The sequence below is a fragment of the Amblyraja radiata genome, chromosome 25, assembly GCF_010909765.2.
Source record: "Amblyraja radiata isolate CabotCenter1 chromosome 25, sAmbRad1.1.pri, whole genome shotgun sequence".
NCBI classification, from domain to species: Eukaryota; Metazoa; Chordata; class Chondrichthyes; order Rajiformes; family Rajidae; genus Amblyraja; species Amblyraja radiata.
In genome coordinates, this window is record NC_045980.1 from 21,398,530 (window position 1) to 21,415,486 (window position 16,957).

Sequence of the window (16,957 nt, forward strand, 5' to 3'; positions counted from 1 at the left end):
CTTGAGTGACTGTGGCTGTAGCAGAGGTGTGGTTGTGGAGAGAGATGAAGTGGGATCTGTTGGAAAGGTAGGAACGGAGCCAGCTGAGTGCAGAGCCTTCAATGCCGAGGTCTTTGAGTCTGGTGAGCAGGATGTTATGGTTCACTGTATCGAAGGCTGTGCTCAGGTCGAGGAGGATGAGGATGTTGAGGGAACCAGTGTCAGCAGAGGTGAGGAGGTCGTTGAGGACTTTGAGGAGAGCAGTTTCTGTGCTATGGAGGGGGCGAAAGCCAGATTGGAGGGGTTCAAGTAGGTTATACGCAAGGAGGTGGGAATGAAGTTGCGACGCAACGATACGCTCCAGGGTTTTTGAAAGAAAGGGGAGGTTTGAGATTGGGCGGTAGTTAATGAGAGAGGAGGGATCAAGACCAGGTTTCTTTAAGATTGGTGTAACAGCAGCAGTTTTGAAAGCGGAGGGGACAATTCCTTGCGACAATGAGGAGTTGAAGAGATTAGTGAGGTAGGGGCAGAGAACGGGGAGGCAGGACTTCAGCAAGGGAGTGGGGAGAGGGTCGAGGGAGCAGGTAGTGGGTTTGGAAGAGCTGATGAGTTTGGAGATTTCAATAGGGGTGACCAGGTCAAACTGGGAGAGGAAGCAGTGTGGAGGAGGGGTAAGGAGGTCAGTGGAGATGTTGAAAGGAGGGGCCTTGGTAGGTGGTGGAGTAGATGCTGGGGAGTCGGGTACAGGGGATAAAGATTGATAGATGGTGCTGATTTTATCAGCGAAAAAGTGGAGGAATGAGTTGCAGAGATCCGGAGTAGAGGTAGGGAGATTGTTGGCTCGAGACTTGAGGAGGTTGCCCACTGTGGAGAAGAGGGTTCTGTGGTTTAGGCAGGGATCGGTGAATATGGAGGAGAGGTAGGCAGATTTTGCAGCAATGAGGGCATCTTTGTAGTCAGTGAGGTGGAGTTTGTAAGCTTCAAGGTGGACTGTGAGAGATGATTTCTTTGTGAGTTGTTCAAGTCGGCGACCAGTCTGTTTCAGTTTACGAAGTGCAGGTGTGTACCAGGGTGAAGATGTGTTGAAAGTTACGGTTCTTGTTTTGAGGGGGGCCATAGTGTTAAGGGAGGTAGACAAGGTGGAGTTGAGATGGTTTGTGAGATCATCAGGTGAGATGGGGGTTGAGTCCAGGGGGAGAGTGGTGGAGAGCAGGTCAGAGAGATGGTGGGGATCAATTGATTTTAGATTACGGAAGGTGATTTCTCGGAGGAAGCGGGGGCGAGGTGTCGGAGAAGGGATGGTGAACCGTATAAGCTTATGATCAGAGAGGGGGAAGAGGCAAGGATGGAGGTCGAGTACCGGTTGATTTGTGGAGCAGACCAGGTCAAGGATGTGACCTTTGTCATGGGTGGGAAAGGTGACGTGCTGAGTGAGAGAGAAGTTGTCAAGTTAAAAGGCGAATTCAGATGCGAGCTTGCAGGTGGGGGAGTCCATGTGAATATTTAAGTCACCAAGTAGCAGCAGACGTGGGGAGAGGGATGAGGCAAGTGTGAGGAGTTCAGTGAAGTCAGATAGGAAGGAGGGGTTTGGTTTAGGTGGCTGGTAAATGAGGATGACTGTCATGGAGGAGAGGGCTTTGAAGGCGAGGAATTCAAATGATGCTACTGGGGGGAAGGTGAGTTCAGTGATACGAAAATTCAGGTTGAAAATAACAGCGAGGCCACCTCCATGGCGGGAGGGGCGGGGCTTGGAAATGTAATTAAATCCAGGTGGGGATGTTTGATTGAGGGAGAAGAAGACATTGGGTTGTTGCCAGGTCTCAGTGAGCAGAAGGAAGTCCAGAGTGTTGTCAAGGATTAGTTCATGGAGGGCAAGGGCTTTGTTGTTGAGCGACCTGGTGTTGAGGAGGGCAAAGTTGGCATTATGAGAGGGTGGAGGGATGGGGGCAGGCTGGAGAGATCTGAGGTTGTCCCGGTTGACAGTGCGTGCGGTCAGCTGGGATGGGGGGTGATGCGGTTGAGGGGGGGGGCAGAGCATGGAAGTGAGCAGATGGATGGAATGGAATGTCCGTGGTTGAAGCAAACAAGCCTGCGCCGAGAGCCTCTGTGGATGAAACGGGGTCGACGCAGAAGTCCAAGCTGTTTAACGACCTGGATGCAGGATGGGATGTGGTTATTGAAGAAACCAGTCATCTGCAGAGTTGAGTATTTGAGCATGATGGTGAGGGTGCAGAGAGGTGTCCAGCGGTGCAGGTGCAGGTGGAGAGAGTATCCAGCGGTGAGGGAGCAGAGAGGTTGTCCAGCAGAGTGGGTGCAGCGAGGTGTCGAGCAGTGAGGGAGCAAAGAGGTTGACCAGCAGTGCAGATGCAGCGAGGTGTCCAGCATTGAGGGAGCAGATAGGTTGTCCAGCAGAGCAGGAGTAGAGGTAGTCCAGTGATGAGGGTGCAGAGAGTATTCAGCAGTGCGGGTGCAGAGAGGTTGTCCAGCGGTGCGGGTGCAGAGAGGATCCAGCTCCCTCACTGGTGCAGGGAGGTGTCCAGCATCAATGGTGCAGGCACAGGAGGTGTCCAGCATCAATGGTGCACAGGCACAGGAGGTGTCCAGCATCGATGGTGCACAGGCACAGGTACAGGCAGGGAACAGACAGGCAGGTAGGTAACAGGTAACAGGTAGGTAACAGACAGGGGGGGGGGGGGGGGAAACAGCGGGCGGAGAAGCGGCGAACAGTCAACGCCAGCGTCCTCTCCGGGCAGTGTGCAGGGATTCTAGCGGTTCTGGCGGCTAGCAGCTAGAAGCTAGCAGTATAGGCCGCAGGGGGACGATCGTTCAACGGCCGAAAACGGCCAAAAAACACCACAGACCACCGCAACCGGAGCGACCCTCCTCCAGTGGTCCCACGTCAGGTGGTAAGTCAAGACCTCGTCCAGGATGGAAATAAACCGCAGTCGGCAATTGAAGCAGATGATATATACATACATACACACATATATATATACACACACACATATACATATACATATATATACACATATATACATATATAGCCACAAAAAGATAACATTCTAGCCAACAATGTGAAAGTTGACCACAGATCAGATGTCTGGGGAATACCAGTATCCTCTGGTACCCAAGTTCAGCTCTGAACCCAATTTCAATGTTTACGTTCATCTTTCTCCAAGGCAATACAAAATCAAAAATACTTTTGTTTCCATAAATGGGTAGGAGCAATTCATTGCTGTCTCCAAGTGCCTTGGGTCTGTCTGGGGAGTTGCACAGTTTATATGGTCATGTTCGTTTTACTGCAAATTTCATCTGAAGATATTTAAACATTTGCATTGTTGAAAAGACCATACATTTTCTGAGACCCTTTATAGCGGGCTCTTTTCTCAGTTTTAACCTAGTCACATCCGCGGTGATTTCCTGCTGCTATTTTCACACACATGCACGCAATGTTCTGGTACTTCTTTAAGGAGTGTCCGATGGCCAGTCATATTGCCCCTATCGTGCATCACTGACGTCCGCACTATACTGTGAACCTCCGCCCAAGCATCCCTCAAACAGAAGGCAAGGACCATGAGGGGACAAAAGGAATAGTCTGTGCATCTACACGGTGTCTGGTCAACCTGTCCAACAGAGTCAGGGCAGAGATCGATGTGCTGACTTTAAAGAAATCAAAAGCAACAGGGAGCAGATAGGAAAATAAAGTTACGGCTAAGATCAGCCAGCCATGATCTGACCGAGAGATAACAGGTGCAAGGCCAATGGCCAAATGCTGCGACAATATTTGCCGAATTACCACAAAAACAGATGAGCTCGTCGTGACATCAGTGTTTGTGTGACCTAGCTGTCTGCAAAATAGCTGTCAGGATTCGTACCTTGCACCAGTGACTGAGCGCTATTAACTTCAATGACTGCTAAATGCTCTGGGATGTCATGTGCTTGCGAAACATATATTTAGCACGTTCTCCTTCCTTCATTGTGGACGGCAAATCATGTCACAATGCCAAACCTTCCAAGTGTAGAAGCTTGTAAAATCTCTTTCTGTTGATAAACAGACCTTAGTTTGCAGGCTTGAGTTAGACGGAGGTTGGATAGGCTGGGACTTTTTTTCTTTGGAGCGCAGGAGGCTGAGGGGGTGACCTTATCGAGGTGTACAAGATCATAAGGGGCATGGATAAAATGAAGATTCAGTCATTTCCCCAGGGTAATGGATTCTAAAACTAAAGGGCATAGGCTTAAAGTGAGAGGGATCAGATTTAAGAGGGACCTCAAGGGCAACTTTTACCACTCAAAGGATAGTCCATATCTGGAACGACCTGCCAGAGGAGCTAAAAAAAACCCAGATACAGTTAAGACTTTTAATATATATTTGGATATATGGGCAGGGAGGGCTTAGAGGGCTATGGGCCAAATGCAGTCAAATCAATCAATCAATCAATCAATCAATCAACCTTTATTGTCATCTTGCAAGCAACAGTTGTACAGTGCAAAATGAAAAGACGTTTCCCAGGGAATAGCGGAGCATCGCACATGAAATTTAAAACATTTCACACATAATAACACTAAAAACAATCCAGTCCCTGATGGAACAGTATAAATAGTTAAAAGCAGGTAAAACACAACGTTAAAATACAATAAACCAATCTTAAAAATGTCCGGGGCAGCTGATTTGAGTGGCCAGTGCCAGTTATTAAAGTGGCCAGTGCCAGCCGCAGAATCAAGTGACTGTGAGTACAGAGTGACTGTTTAGCAGCCTCACAGCCTGTGGTAGGAAGCTGTTTAGCAGTCTTGTAGTCCTGGCTTTGATGCTTCGATATCTCTTGCCTGAGACTAGCCCAGTATGCCAACTTGGTTAGCATGGACAAGGTGGTCCAAAGGGCATGTTTCCGTGCTGTACAGCTGTGATTCTGGTGCTTTCAATAACGTTATCTCTGCTGTGACCCACTCACCAGCACCCACCATTCCCATTCTCATTCTGCACAACTCCCTACACCCAGATCCCACACTTCCAGTTTTGACCTAACCATGGAGCGATAAAGTTTGCCACACTTAAGACTGATGCCAGTTTATTTTGTGGAGCAGAATGGTCTCAACTTTTTTTTGTAGTCATATCGTGATAGTGTGGAAACAGGCCCTTCAGCCCAACTTGCCCACACCGGCCAACAATGTCCCAGCAACACTAGTCCCACTTGCCTGTGCTTTGTTCATATTCCTCCAAATCAATGTACCTAACTGTTTCTTAAATTATGGGATAGTCCCAGCCTCAACTACCTCCTCTGGCAGCTTGTTCCATACATTTGTGTGAAAAAGTTACCCCTCTGATTCCTATTAAATCTTTTCCCCTTCACCTTTTCCCCTTAACCTATGTCCTCTGGTCCTTGATTCCCCTACTCTGTGCATCGACCCAATCTAGTCCTCTCATGATTTTCTACACCTCTATAAGATCCCCCCTCGTTCCATGGAATAGAGACCCAACCTACTCAACCTCTCCCTGTAGCACACCCTCTAGTCCTGGCAACATCCTCGTAAATCTTTTCTGAACCCTTTCAAGCTTGACAATATCTTTCCTATAACATGGTGCCCAGAACTGAACACAATGGTCTAAATGCAATCTCACCAACGACTTATACAATTGCAACATGGCCTCCCAGCTTCTATGCTCAATACTCTGACAGATGAAGGCCAAAGTGCCAAAAGCCTTTTTAACCACCTTATCTACCTGCGACTCAACCTTCATGGAACCATGCACCTGTACTCCTAGATCACTCTGCTCTACAACACTACCCAGAGGCCAACCATTTACTGTGTAGGTCCTGCCCTTGTTCGGCGTCCCAAAATGCAACACCTCACACTTCTCTGCATTAAATTCCATCAACCATTCCACCCACCTGGCCAAGTGATCCAGATCCTGCTGCAATTTTTCACAACCATCTTCACTATCTGCACAACCACTCACTTTTGTATCATCAGCAAACTTGCTAATCTTGCCCTGTATGTTCTCATCCAAATTATTCAAGTAGATGACAAACAGTAGCGGGCCCAACACTGAGCCATGAGGCATACCACTAGTCACAGGCCTCCAGTCCGAGAAGCAACCTTCCACCATCATCCTCTGCTTCCTTCCATGGAGCCAATTTGCTATCCACTCAGCTATCTCTCATTGGATCCCATGCGATCTAACCTTCCAGAGCAGCCTACCATGCGGAACCTTGTCGAATGCCTTACTGAATTCCATGTACACACCATCTACAGCTCTGCCCTCGTCGACTTTTTTGGTCACGTCTTCAAAAAAAATCAATCAGATTTGTGAGACCCGACCTCCCACATACAAAACCATGCTGACTATCCCTTATTAGCCCTTGCCCATCCAAATGCCTGTATAACCTATCCCTCAGAATACGCTCTAGTAACTTACCAACTACAGATGTTAAGCTCACCGGCATATAGTTCCCAGCATTTTCCCTGCAGCCCTTCTTGAAAAGAGGCAAAACATTTGCCACCCTCCAGTCTTCCGGCACCTCTCCTGTATTTAAGGACGACTCGTAAATATCAACCAGGGCTCCTGCAACTTCCTCTCTAGTTTCCCGCAATGTCCTCGGAAATATCCGATCAGGCCCTGGAGATTTGTCTACCTTCATACACGACAATTGGCTCATCATGTGTTAATGTATCTGTGTTAATGAGCAATCCCTCCATTTGTGAAAACTCTTCTGTGCTTAATCCAGTCTGTTACTAAAATATTACTTCTAGAGTCACCTCCTCTGCACCTTAATTTGGAGAATGATACAAGAAGAAATGTCTGATATTAAACCCTCCTCTCAAAAACCTGGTCCCACATCATCCCAATCTGACTCCATTAGCTTTACAGGCTTACTGAAGAATTGATGGGAAGCTAGCTGTTCGCAAGTGGTCTTTCAAACACACAAAGGTCACGATGCTTGGCAACAGTCTCCAATTCCTGGTGTGAAAGGCAAGGCCCCTCATCTTGTGGCTCAAATAACTTCAGCGCCAATCTCCCCATTACAGACTTTCCCCGAACATTTACCACAACTAACCAGGACCCTAGTGAAACCACATCTGGAGTACTGCGAGCAGATCTTTAGGATGGGGCGAATACGCCGTTTTCGTGCAACATGGTTCACCAGACCGTTTCCTTGTTCGACATCAGTATCATGGGCGGCACAGTGAGGGAGCCACTGCCTTAAAGCACCAGAGACCCAGGTTCGATCCCAACTACGGGTGCTGTCTGTACAGAATTTGTATGTTCTCCGCGTGGGTTTTGTCCAGGAGCTCCGGTTTCCATCCACATTCCAAAGATGTACAGGTTTGTAGGTTAATTGGCTCCTGCAGAATTGGCCCCAATTGGGATATCATAGAACTAGTGTACAGGAGATCGTTGGTTGGCATGGACTCGGCAGGCCGAAGGGCCCGTTTCCATGCTGTATCTCTAAACCTAAAACATAGGCACAGAGTGGATTCACTACGTCTGTACTCATTGGAGATTAGAAAAATGAAACTGCAGTCTATTAAAGTATTCAACATTTTGGCACGGCATCACAGGCTGAATGCAGGGAGGATGTTATGCTTGGCTGGTCTGGTGCAGAACCAGGGGTTACAATCGCAGGGTACAGGATAGAACTTTTAAGACAGAGAAGTTTCTCGAAGACTAAGAATGCAAATACTGGAACCTTAAGAGAGAAATAAAAAACAAACTGCTCGAGAAAGTCAGCGGGTGAGGCTGCATTTGTGAAGGGAATGGACAGACGATGTTTCAGGTTCTGACCCTTCTTCAGACTGGAGAAATCTCTTGCTTGCTCAGAACAGCAACTGGCAGAGTCACAGCCACAGAGGGAAGTGAGGCCCAAGTCACCTGATGAGGTGAAGAAAGAGGCAGGCAGACTTCTGGGCATAAAGGAGGAGAACGTGGGGATGTGACAGTGAATCAGAGGATCAACCACAATCAGGCTGCCTGGCAGGGCAGATGCAAAGCACAGTCTTGCTCCCATCGTTGAAAATATTTCCACCGTTAATATTTATTGCATATTGGAGGCACTTGAAAAAACTATTTACCCAAAGTATGCACAGAAATACGTTCAAGTATAGACACAGATCCGTACATACAGTGAGAGGAAAAAATACTCCTATTGGAAGCCAAGAGAGAAACTAAACCAGGTTCCGACAATGATGTTCCTCGAATACTGTAACAACTTTCCACAGAATAAGGGTCTTGTCAAATTAAGTGTGGATTAAATATATTACTGACAAACCACTTAGAATTATTTCGATAGAAGCTGAACACTGAGTCTTTGCAAAGGCAACTCAGCATTCACTTCCTCTACAGGTTTGAAAGTATATCCTCTTCCATATGCTGAATGCGGGGCCAGTGTTGCAGGACCTCCTGCCACTTAACTGCCATGGCAACACAGGAGCTTTCAAGGTTCCACGATCCATTTACTGTTTCCTGATAAAAATCAGAATTTCAAACTCTCAGAGAGTGCCAGCCTCCCCCGCTGTCGCCTCTTCTCTCTCTCCTACCGTCTCTCCCCCTGCCCCATCCCCCCCACTCCTCTCCAGCTTCCCCTGGCTCCACTCCATCAACTTCTCCTCCAACTTTCTCAGTAATGAACCTGTCAGAAAGGATCACATCACACTTCTTTTCACTCAAATCAAGATTATTTCAATACTTTCTAACTCACTCGGATTTTCAGATCATATGCAAAGCCCTGCTGTTTTAATTGCTTGCCATTTAAGATACGCTACGTTCTTTCAAATTGTAACTTAGTGTTGTGCTGGTCATTTGCTCATTTTCCTCCTCAGTGCACATGCCCACCCAGCTTTAGCAACAAGCAACACTCAAAGACACTGCGCAATCAAGGCAATGGAGATCATCTGTAGACCCCACTCTGCACACCACTGCATCCAGTCACTTCAAACCAAATCCCAATGCAAACACCAAAATTCCCAAAGCCACATATGTCAGGATGGGAGAAGGAAAGATGTTAAGGAATGTAGGTTATTGAGTTATCAGCAGGTTAACCAACAACAGCTTCAATAACTTTTACATTTGAAATTGTGCTTTTATGATTCCCATCCACACCTCTGAACGTAGAAGTCACACCTTTGGAATAATTTGTTCATTTCATCATCTGAACACATTTTAATGAAAAAGGGGCAAAATTATGGCATGGTGAACGGAGTGTGACAAAAGAATTGGTCTCCAGGAGGTGTCCATGTATAGTACATTATGGAGCCTGTACCACTCGTGACCAGATGTCACGTATAGTACATTATGGAGCCTGTACCACACTGGGTGCAAGAACGATGTGCCCACCTTTGGCAGTGTCTGATCTTGGCAGTGCTGATTTACAAAACGTGGAACTGTGTTTTATAAAAGTATAAGGAGAGAGCTTCTATGTTTTCTGGCATCTCAGTTTTGTAGTTCCCATTGTTTTCCAAATCCCTCTTCGATCAATAACCTCACCAGTGCTCCTGGATGTATCCCTTTGCTCCACAACCCGGGTAATGTTCCTCTTCAGCTCCTATGATCCAGAATCTCTCCCAACTCTGAACCACTCTCCGCTGACCACTCTGACCAACCTGTTGGTCACCCCTCTTACACGCTGACAGATATTTTTCTTCTGATCGATGCTTGCAGCTGTGTGTTAACGGCGGTAAATAAATGCAAGTTGTGACTCTAGAAACATACTGCAGATGATTTGTTTGTTTTACACTGAAGATAGACGCAAAATGCTGGAATCAGCGGGACAGGCAGCCAGAGATGGTGCCTGGCCCGCCGAGTAACTCCAGCATTTTGTGCCAATCCAGAAATGTACTGCTGCTCAATCTCCAGTAGTTCAGTGCCGACAGACAAAAACAATTGCATTTTGCTCCAAGGATAAGCATTATACATAGATACGATAGGGGGAAAAAATAACAAAATGCATTCGCATGTCCTTATCGTTTATAGAAACTGGTGAGAGAGAGATAATGGTAAAGGAATAAGATCAAATAAATTAAAATCAGGAATGATGTGGAAACAGACAGTTGGTACACAAAGCACTGAAGAATGTGCAGTGGTGAAAGTAAGACAACTGGATAGAATGCAACTGAGAAAACAATGGAGAACTTGTCACAATTTAAAACTGCTACTGAGCAGAAGATGACAGCCTTGGGTGGAGAAGAGGAGAGACAGCAATAAGAGAAATCCAGTAGACACAAAATGCTGGAGTAACTCAGCAGGTGAGGCAGCATCTCTGAAGAGAAGGAATGGGCAACATTTCGAGTCGAGACCCTTCTTCAGACTGATGTCAGGGGAGAGGGAGGGACAAAGATAGAATGTAGTCGGAAACAGTAAGACTAGTGGGAGAACTGGGAAGGGGATGGAGAGAGAGAGCAAGGGCTATCTGAAGTTAGAGAAGTCAATGTTCATACCGCTGGGGTGTAAACTACCCAAGCAAAATATGAGGTGCGATTCCTCCAATTTGCGCTGAGCCGCAATGGAGGCGACCCAGGCTTGGTCTCGCCGATGTACAGAAGTTGACACCTGGAACAGCGGATACAAGCGTAACTTCTCTACATCGGCGAGACCAAGCGCAAGCTCGGCGATCGTTTCACTGAGCACCTCCGCTCAGTCCGTCTTAACCTACCTGATCTCCTGGTTGCTCAGCACTTCAACTCCCCCTCCCATTCTCAATCTGACCTTTCTGTCCAGGCATCCTCCATTGTCAGAATGAAGCCCAGCGCAAATTGGAAGAACAGCGCCTCATATTTCGCTTGGGTAGTTTACACCCCAGCAGTATGAACATTGACTTCTCCAACTTCAAATAGCACTTGCTCTCTCTCTCTCTCCATCCTCTTTCCCTTCCCAGTTCTCCCACTAGTCTTACTGTCTCCGCCTACATTCTATCTTTATCCCGCCCCTCCCCTGACATCAGTCTGAAGAAGGGTCTCAACCTGAAACGTCGCCCATTCCTTCTCTCCAGAGATGCTGCCTCACCCGCTGAGTTACTCCAGCATTGTATCTACCTTCGATTTAAACCAGCATCTGCAGTTCTTTTTTTAACACAAGAAAAAACCAGTGTTGAGTTTGCAGTCTCGTTTGCCCTCTTTCTAGCCCATTTGCTCCCTCTCCACCCTCTTCTGACGATCCTGTCTCATTCTCCGTACTTTGCCCAGATGATCATTATCCTGTGCAGATTCAGACAATGAGTATTATGTCACACTATGGAAAGTACTTTGCCACAACCCCAACATTCAGACTGTGAAGTCAATCAGTGCATTATTCTCAATTCAACTACATTATTCAAGAGACATCCACCACCTTCCTGTGAAAGTGCCAATGCAGGTGTAGAACCTATCAGTTCTTTCACACTACCAAACCTTTGGTGAGCAAGACCTCTTCCTCGTTGAGTAGCTGTGGGACATATACCAGTCCCACCTGTGCCGAGTCATCTTCTATCCATGGGGGTTGTCATACTTGGATTGGACGACTCGCCGTTGGTTGGGTTAACAGCTGGTGAAGCGTCCTAGAGTTTCTTATTATAATTCCCTCCTGGAAATGCACCTGTCTGATCAGAGATTGGACTCGTTTGCAGACTTTCCCCATCATCTGTGATTAAGTCGTCCATCAATCCCTGAAGTAACAAATGCACATACTACAATATCATTTAACCAGTTGTCTAACACTGGGTTGATGAAGGGAAAATTCAGCCAAGACGTAGCGTGACAACCCTGTTGATATGAACTAATCCGGTACAGGTGACATTGCTCATCAAGTAGGCAAACTTAGCCACTACGGTTCAAATATCTTAAAGAAGTTTGGCTGCAGACTTTCACACACATAAAAGTAGGGAGGTAGATATTTCTTAAGCTCAATACACTAGCAAGTCGAGCATTTGTTGTGTATCTTCAGTATGGATTGGTTTGGGAATGCTACACAGTTGAATATCTATCATGCACAGGGATTGAGAACAGTGTTCCCGGAGTTTGACGATTATAAATCAGCTCAAGGTGAATGTCACTTCTTCTGCCTTACAGATCTTGCAGCCTCATGATAAACAAGAGCAGAGCTGAAACAACCAATCCAATGCAAGGTTACAAAAGACCCAATCATCAGAGATCAGTAAAGAGCTGCTCAAAAAGCAGGAATGCATAACAGATGCAGCTTTTATGTCTACAGTAAAAATACAAATTAATGCATGTGAAAATCATTTAGTAGTAAAAACAGTGCAGTTCTTGGAGTGGAGGGCACCAGCTTGTCAATTGATATTCCCACCAGCGGCACAGCAAAACAATGAAGCAATTGAAATTTGAATTCTGCATCTAGTAGCCTCCCAATAAACCACAAGCAAAGAGCAATAATTGATAAACTGCGTACCAAGACAGAAAAAAAAAGTGGTGCAAATAAAAGCATACAATTAAGTAAATTCCACCGCACCCGTGATTTCTGCTCCTCTTCCCTCAATTGCTTCAAATGAAAACCCGAGGAGCTTCAGAGACCACCCAGAGCTGCCACAACATAGGGCAGCTTCGCCCATTTAACCATGAGATTAACTCTAAACACATGGAATAGATTGAATACTGGAATGTGCAGACAATCAGAAAGATTCCAGTGGTGAAGTCCGATTGCCCGAGTCCCACAGACAGTTGCTGCGTCTTATAACAGCACGGCTGCATACTTTGCCTCAATCGGCAAGATCGCAGACATAAAACTGGACCACTCAACTACAAAAGGGTGTTTGCCGTTTATCAAATATTCCCTCCGATGTGCACAGAAACAAACCAATCACCGTGCAATTTACTGAAAATAATCTGATATGTAAGCGGTAATAATATCACAATTGGATTTTCCATCCTTCAGGAAACATCACAATGCCACTGACCACAAAGAGCTGACAAACCTGGAAACGGGACACAAAAGCAGCCTAAATTAGACACAAAAAGATGCAGTTGTTGTATTTAATAATTGGAAACTGACCAATAGATCGCTAGATAACTCGTACAGGATTGGAATATTCATCTCAATAAAATTCTTACCGATGCACTTGTAAAGCGCCAAGTTTTTTTAAACACTTAAGTCTTTTGGCAGTTTTAGTTTGCACACCACTCTTGCAATACATTGTGTACAACCTGAATAACATCACGTGCTGTACTTGGCACGTTCCTGATCTTCAAACCCCTGCTTTTGCAGATCGGCAAACAAGTCCCATTGCCCCACAACGAGTCGGCTGAGTTACTGTGCTACAAGAAGGTAGAGCATTCAAAGCGAACCCAGCAAGCAGCTGGAATCCAAGTGGATGACATTTTTCCATTGTGTTCACTCGAACTAATAAAAAAAAACACAGCATTTCAAGCTGAGACTGCATTTACAAACTGGGGGCTGTGCCTGTAGCCAGTTTTGGAAGCGGTGGAAAACATTCTGGTAGAATAATTCGCAAAATGTTATTTTAGGCATTACATGCTGTATTGATGTAAAACATTTTCACGCAGCATTTTTGTGCCAATATACCAAATAAATCCCTTAAAAAGCCTATTCCAATATAGGAACACATATAGTGGAAAATAGTGGAAATTCTGTGTGCAAAGAAACAATGTCCAGCGTCAACGAAGGATTTGACCAACGAGCTTCCAAAACACAACCATTCCAAACGGCCAGGGTCCTAACCGGACGTACACATATCAATGAATTCATGACAAGAGAGAGGAGTAGGATATGAAATCAAGTTGTTGAATTGTATTTCTTTAAAAAAGTAATGAATCAAGCTATTAAACAGATTACATGACCCATCTGCTGAGGCAATAACTCCAAAATGAAGCAACAATTTATTTTTCCAAGATACTCGACGTCAGCAGAAGAGACTTAATGTACAATATGATAGCCAAATTATTTCCTGGAATCTTGAATTGATTGCATCTTATTTGTTGGCAATTCTCCCTTATAGAGCTAAACTGCTCCTTTTTTTACAAATCTGCCCAACCTCAAAAGTTTCATAGAACCACATAGAACCAGCCAGCCACTTATTCCGAGAGTATAGCTAATATTGTATCTCACGACATACAGTGTGGCCTGATAACTGATCCCCCCCGTTCAATGGACTGCATTAAATGCCTCCCTGCTCGGTGCAGCTCAGATCATGAACTGAACACAGCAAGCATGTGAACCTGCAACCTTTCACTCCACAGTCAACGTCAACTCAATCCTCAAATTAGGACATCAATTTTGTCAGCGACATAATACGCCCTCGTCCCCAAACTGAGCAGCAGTGCGAGGCGAACAAACTAAAGCACAGACAGTTGCAGGAGAATCATCTGTTGATCCTCAGTTGATGGTTATAAACTTCAGTGCATAAGTTCTGTGCAGTAACCCAGCATTGATGACCATGGACTTGTATGCAGGGTGACCGATTCAGCCCCGAGCCGGGCCGGGCTCTGCGCTCCCGTTCCCCGCCTGCTCCTCCACAGAGCTGGAGACCCTCACTCACCCCGGCCTCAGGCAGCGGCCGGTGCGGGGCGCGGTGTGTCTGAGGCCCGGGGGGGGGGGGGGCAGACCCGGCCTTTCTCCCCTCACCGCCCCCGGGGCCTGACAGACCCCCGACCCCGGCCTCTCCCCTCATCGCCCCCGGGGCCTGACAGACCCCCGACCCCGGCCTCTCCCCTCATCGCCCCCGGGGCCTGACAGACCCCCGACCCCGGCCTCTCCCCTCATCGCCCCCGGGGCCTGACAGACCCCCGACCCCGGCCTCTCTCCCTCCTCACCCCCGGGGCCTGAGAGACCCCCGACCCCGGCCTCTCCCCTCCTCACCCCCGGCGGGGGGACGAGGGTTTGAGCGGGCCGCCGCTTGCTCGGAGGCGGACACAACCGGCCGCAGCCGCCGGCCCGCACCAGGGGGAGGCGCGGACATGGTTCGCGGGAAGTTGGAGCGGGACCAAAGTTGTGACCAAAGCCGCGCGGATCCCCTCACTCCCCTCACCTTCTCCCGGCTGCCCGGCTCCATGGTCCCGCTCCGGGCACCGGCTGCTCGCCCTCCTCCTCCTCCTCCTCCCCCGGTCACCAGCTCGCCATGTTGCTCCACATCCTCTCCCCCCTCGCTCCGTCCCGCCGTCTGCGCGCCGCCCGGCAGCGGATGTGGCTGCGAGTGCCGCCGCCGCCGAGCCAGAGCCGACCCCCAGCCCAGCCCAGCCCAGCCCCGCAGAGACCGGCCGCCCGCCCGTCCCCCTCACCCGGCCCACGCTGCCAACAAACGCCCCAGAGCGCAGCAAAACATCCACATCTCCCCCCAGATGTGGCTACAATCCCCACGGCACCGTCCCAGCCTCAGGAGCACATTCACTCTCCACAGCTCTCCCACTCAGCACCATCAAACCTCACATACCTCCTCGGGACACAGCCTCAAACTACAATCTAATACCCCGAATACAGCCTCAATCTTAATCCACGTTGCTTCTGGACGAACTAATTCCCAATTAAATATTGTTAAATCTTCCAAAATCCTAAATCGGTTTCCCATTCCCTCTGCCCAAGTCCCAGATATCCCACATTAATCCCCACACAACTCAACATACACACGCCCATTCTCATCAGGTCCCCTCATCATTAACTTCCATCCTGTGTTCACCCACCTTGCCTTCAGACACAGTTCCAACTCCTTCAGAACTTCGCTGCAAGAAACTGGAACCACAACATTCCAGACTCATCCAATGAACAACATGATCACCAGATTGGACAAAGGTTGAAATCAACCTCCTCAGGTCCCTATCACTTCAATAGGTCTACGGTTGTCACTTTTAGAGCCCTGCTAAATCGATTTAGATGTGACCCCATCATATGCTGACGTTCATTTCACGGTAAATTCACACCACAGCAACACCGCCACAAGGTTCCTCTCAACAGGATGGTCAGGTACAACGAGGAATGCTGAACGGTTTGTGTCGAGCAAAACATTACTGTGTTGTAGAAACTTTTTAAATCACTTACTTTCAAGCAAAGATCCGCTATAGGATTTTTGCTTTCAAACTGGCAAGATCTCCAACCCACTCCCCAAGACTTCCATGCTTGGAAGCATCAGTTGCACAAAGAAACACATAGTTACATAATCCACGTGATTGTTACTTCGGACACTTGGTATTGGCTGTATTTGCATACAACAGTCAAGCTTGAAAAGCAGAGTTCAAAGTGGTAGAAAATCTTTTAAATATTAAGAGTTGAACACATTCTAGTTCACTTGAATTTGATGCCCACTTCACAGGGCTGCATCATATATGATCTTTAAAATTGGCACAGCAGGGCACAATTTTTATAACATAATTCAGAGAATGCCATAGGATGAATTTCAGAGTTAGTGATCAGTGACAGCTGACATGTTCAGGACCTGCCAGAGATAGGAAAAAAGTAACATGGACTTTACAAATCCTGCAAAACTTCTCAATGTGTGAGGAGAAAACATCTCAATGTGTTTCTAGCTATCATACAAACAGAGTATACCATAGACACAATGAGAATATTAACGCAATAGTTCAGATAAAAAAGCACCCTAATTGAGTATCGAGGAAATGGTTCAAAATCTCAAATAGATAGTTAGAATATCTTTAAAAAATCAAGTTTTTCTTGAATTTATCAGAAGTGGCAGTTGAGAGGAAGGCATGTCTTAAAGACGAGCAAAGTTATTAGTCGTTGTGATTCTTGCGGTATTTTTAACATGAAATAATGGTATGTTTTTAATAAACTCCCAGAAAAGAAATTCTAGTTGAGGGAAGCAATGGAATGCTTAACAATGGGATTCCTGCATTTTGTCACGGAAGGAAAAAAGATGCCAATGAAAACCAAAGAATTCTGAGGGCTTAAAAGTGTTTGACACATAAAAATGCCCATTAACCCACTGCAGAGCAAAAAAAGTTTGGTTATGGTAAGAAGTCTGATTATGGCAAAAAAAAAGTCTTCATGCACTCATTGAATGGCTTTGATTGTAAAAGAATTTAATTG

The 16,957-nt window shown here is 46.8% G+C and overlaps 1 protein-coding gene across 3 annotated transcripts in view; it reads right to left on the reverse strand.

Annotated features, from left to right (window-relative positions):
- Positions 1 to 16,957, reverse strand: part of ttc28 (tetratricopeptide repeat domain 28) — a 530,600-nt gene that overhangs the window by 508,436 nt on the left and 5,207 nt on the right. For 2 of the 3 annotated variants that reach the window (XM_033043375.1, XM_033043374.1), the window contains exon 1: positions 14,949 to 15,095. The exons of the other annotated variant lie outside the window; for it this stretch is intronic. In XM_033043375.1, the coding sequence (XP_032899266.1) occupies positions 14,949 to 14,972 (24 nt within the window). In that variant the 5' untranslated portion in view covers positions 14,973 to 15,095. Of the gene's footprint in view, positions 1 to 14,948; positions 15,096 to 16,957 lie in introns of those variants that run through there. 3 annotated transcript variants of the gene reach the window in all.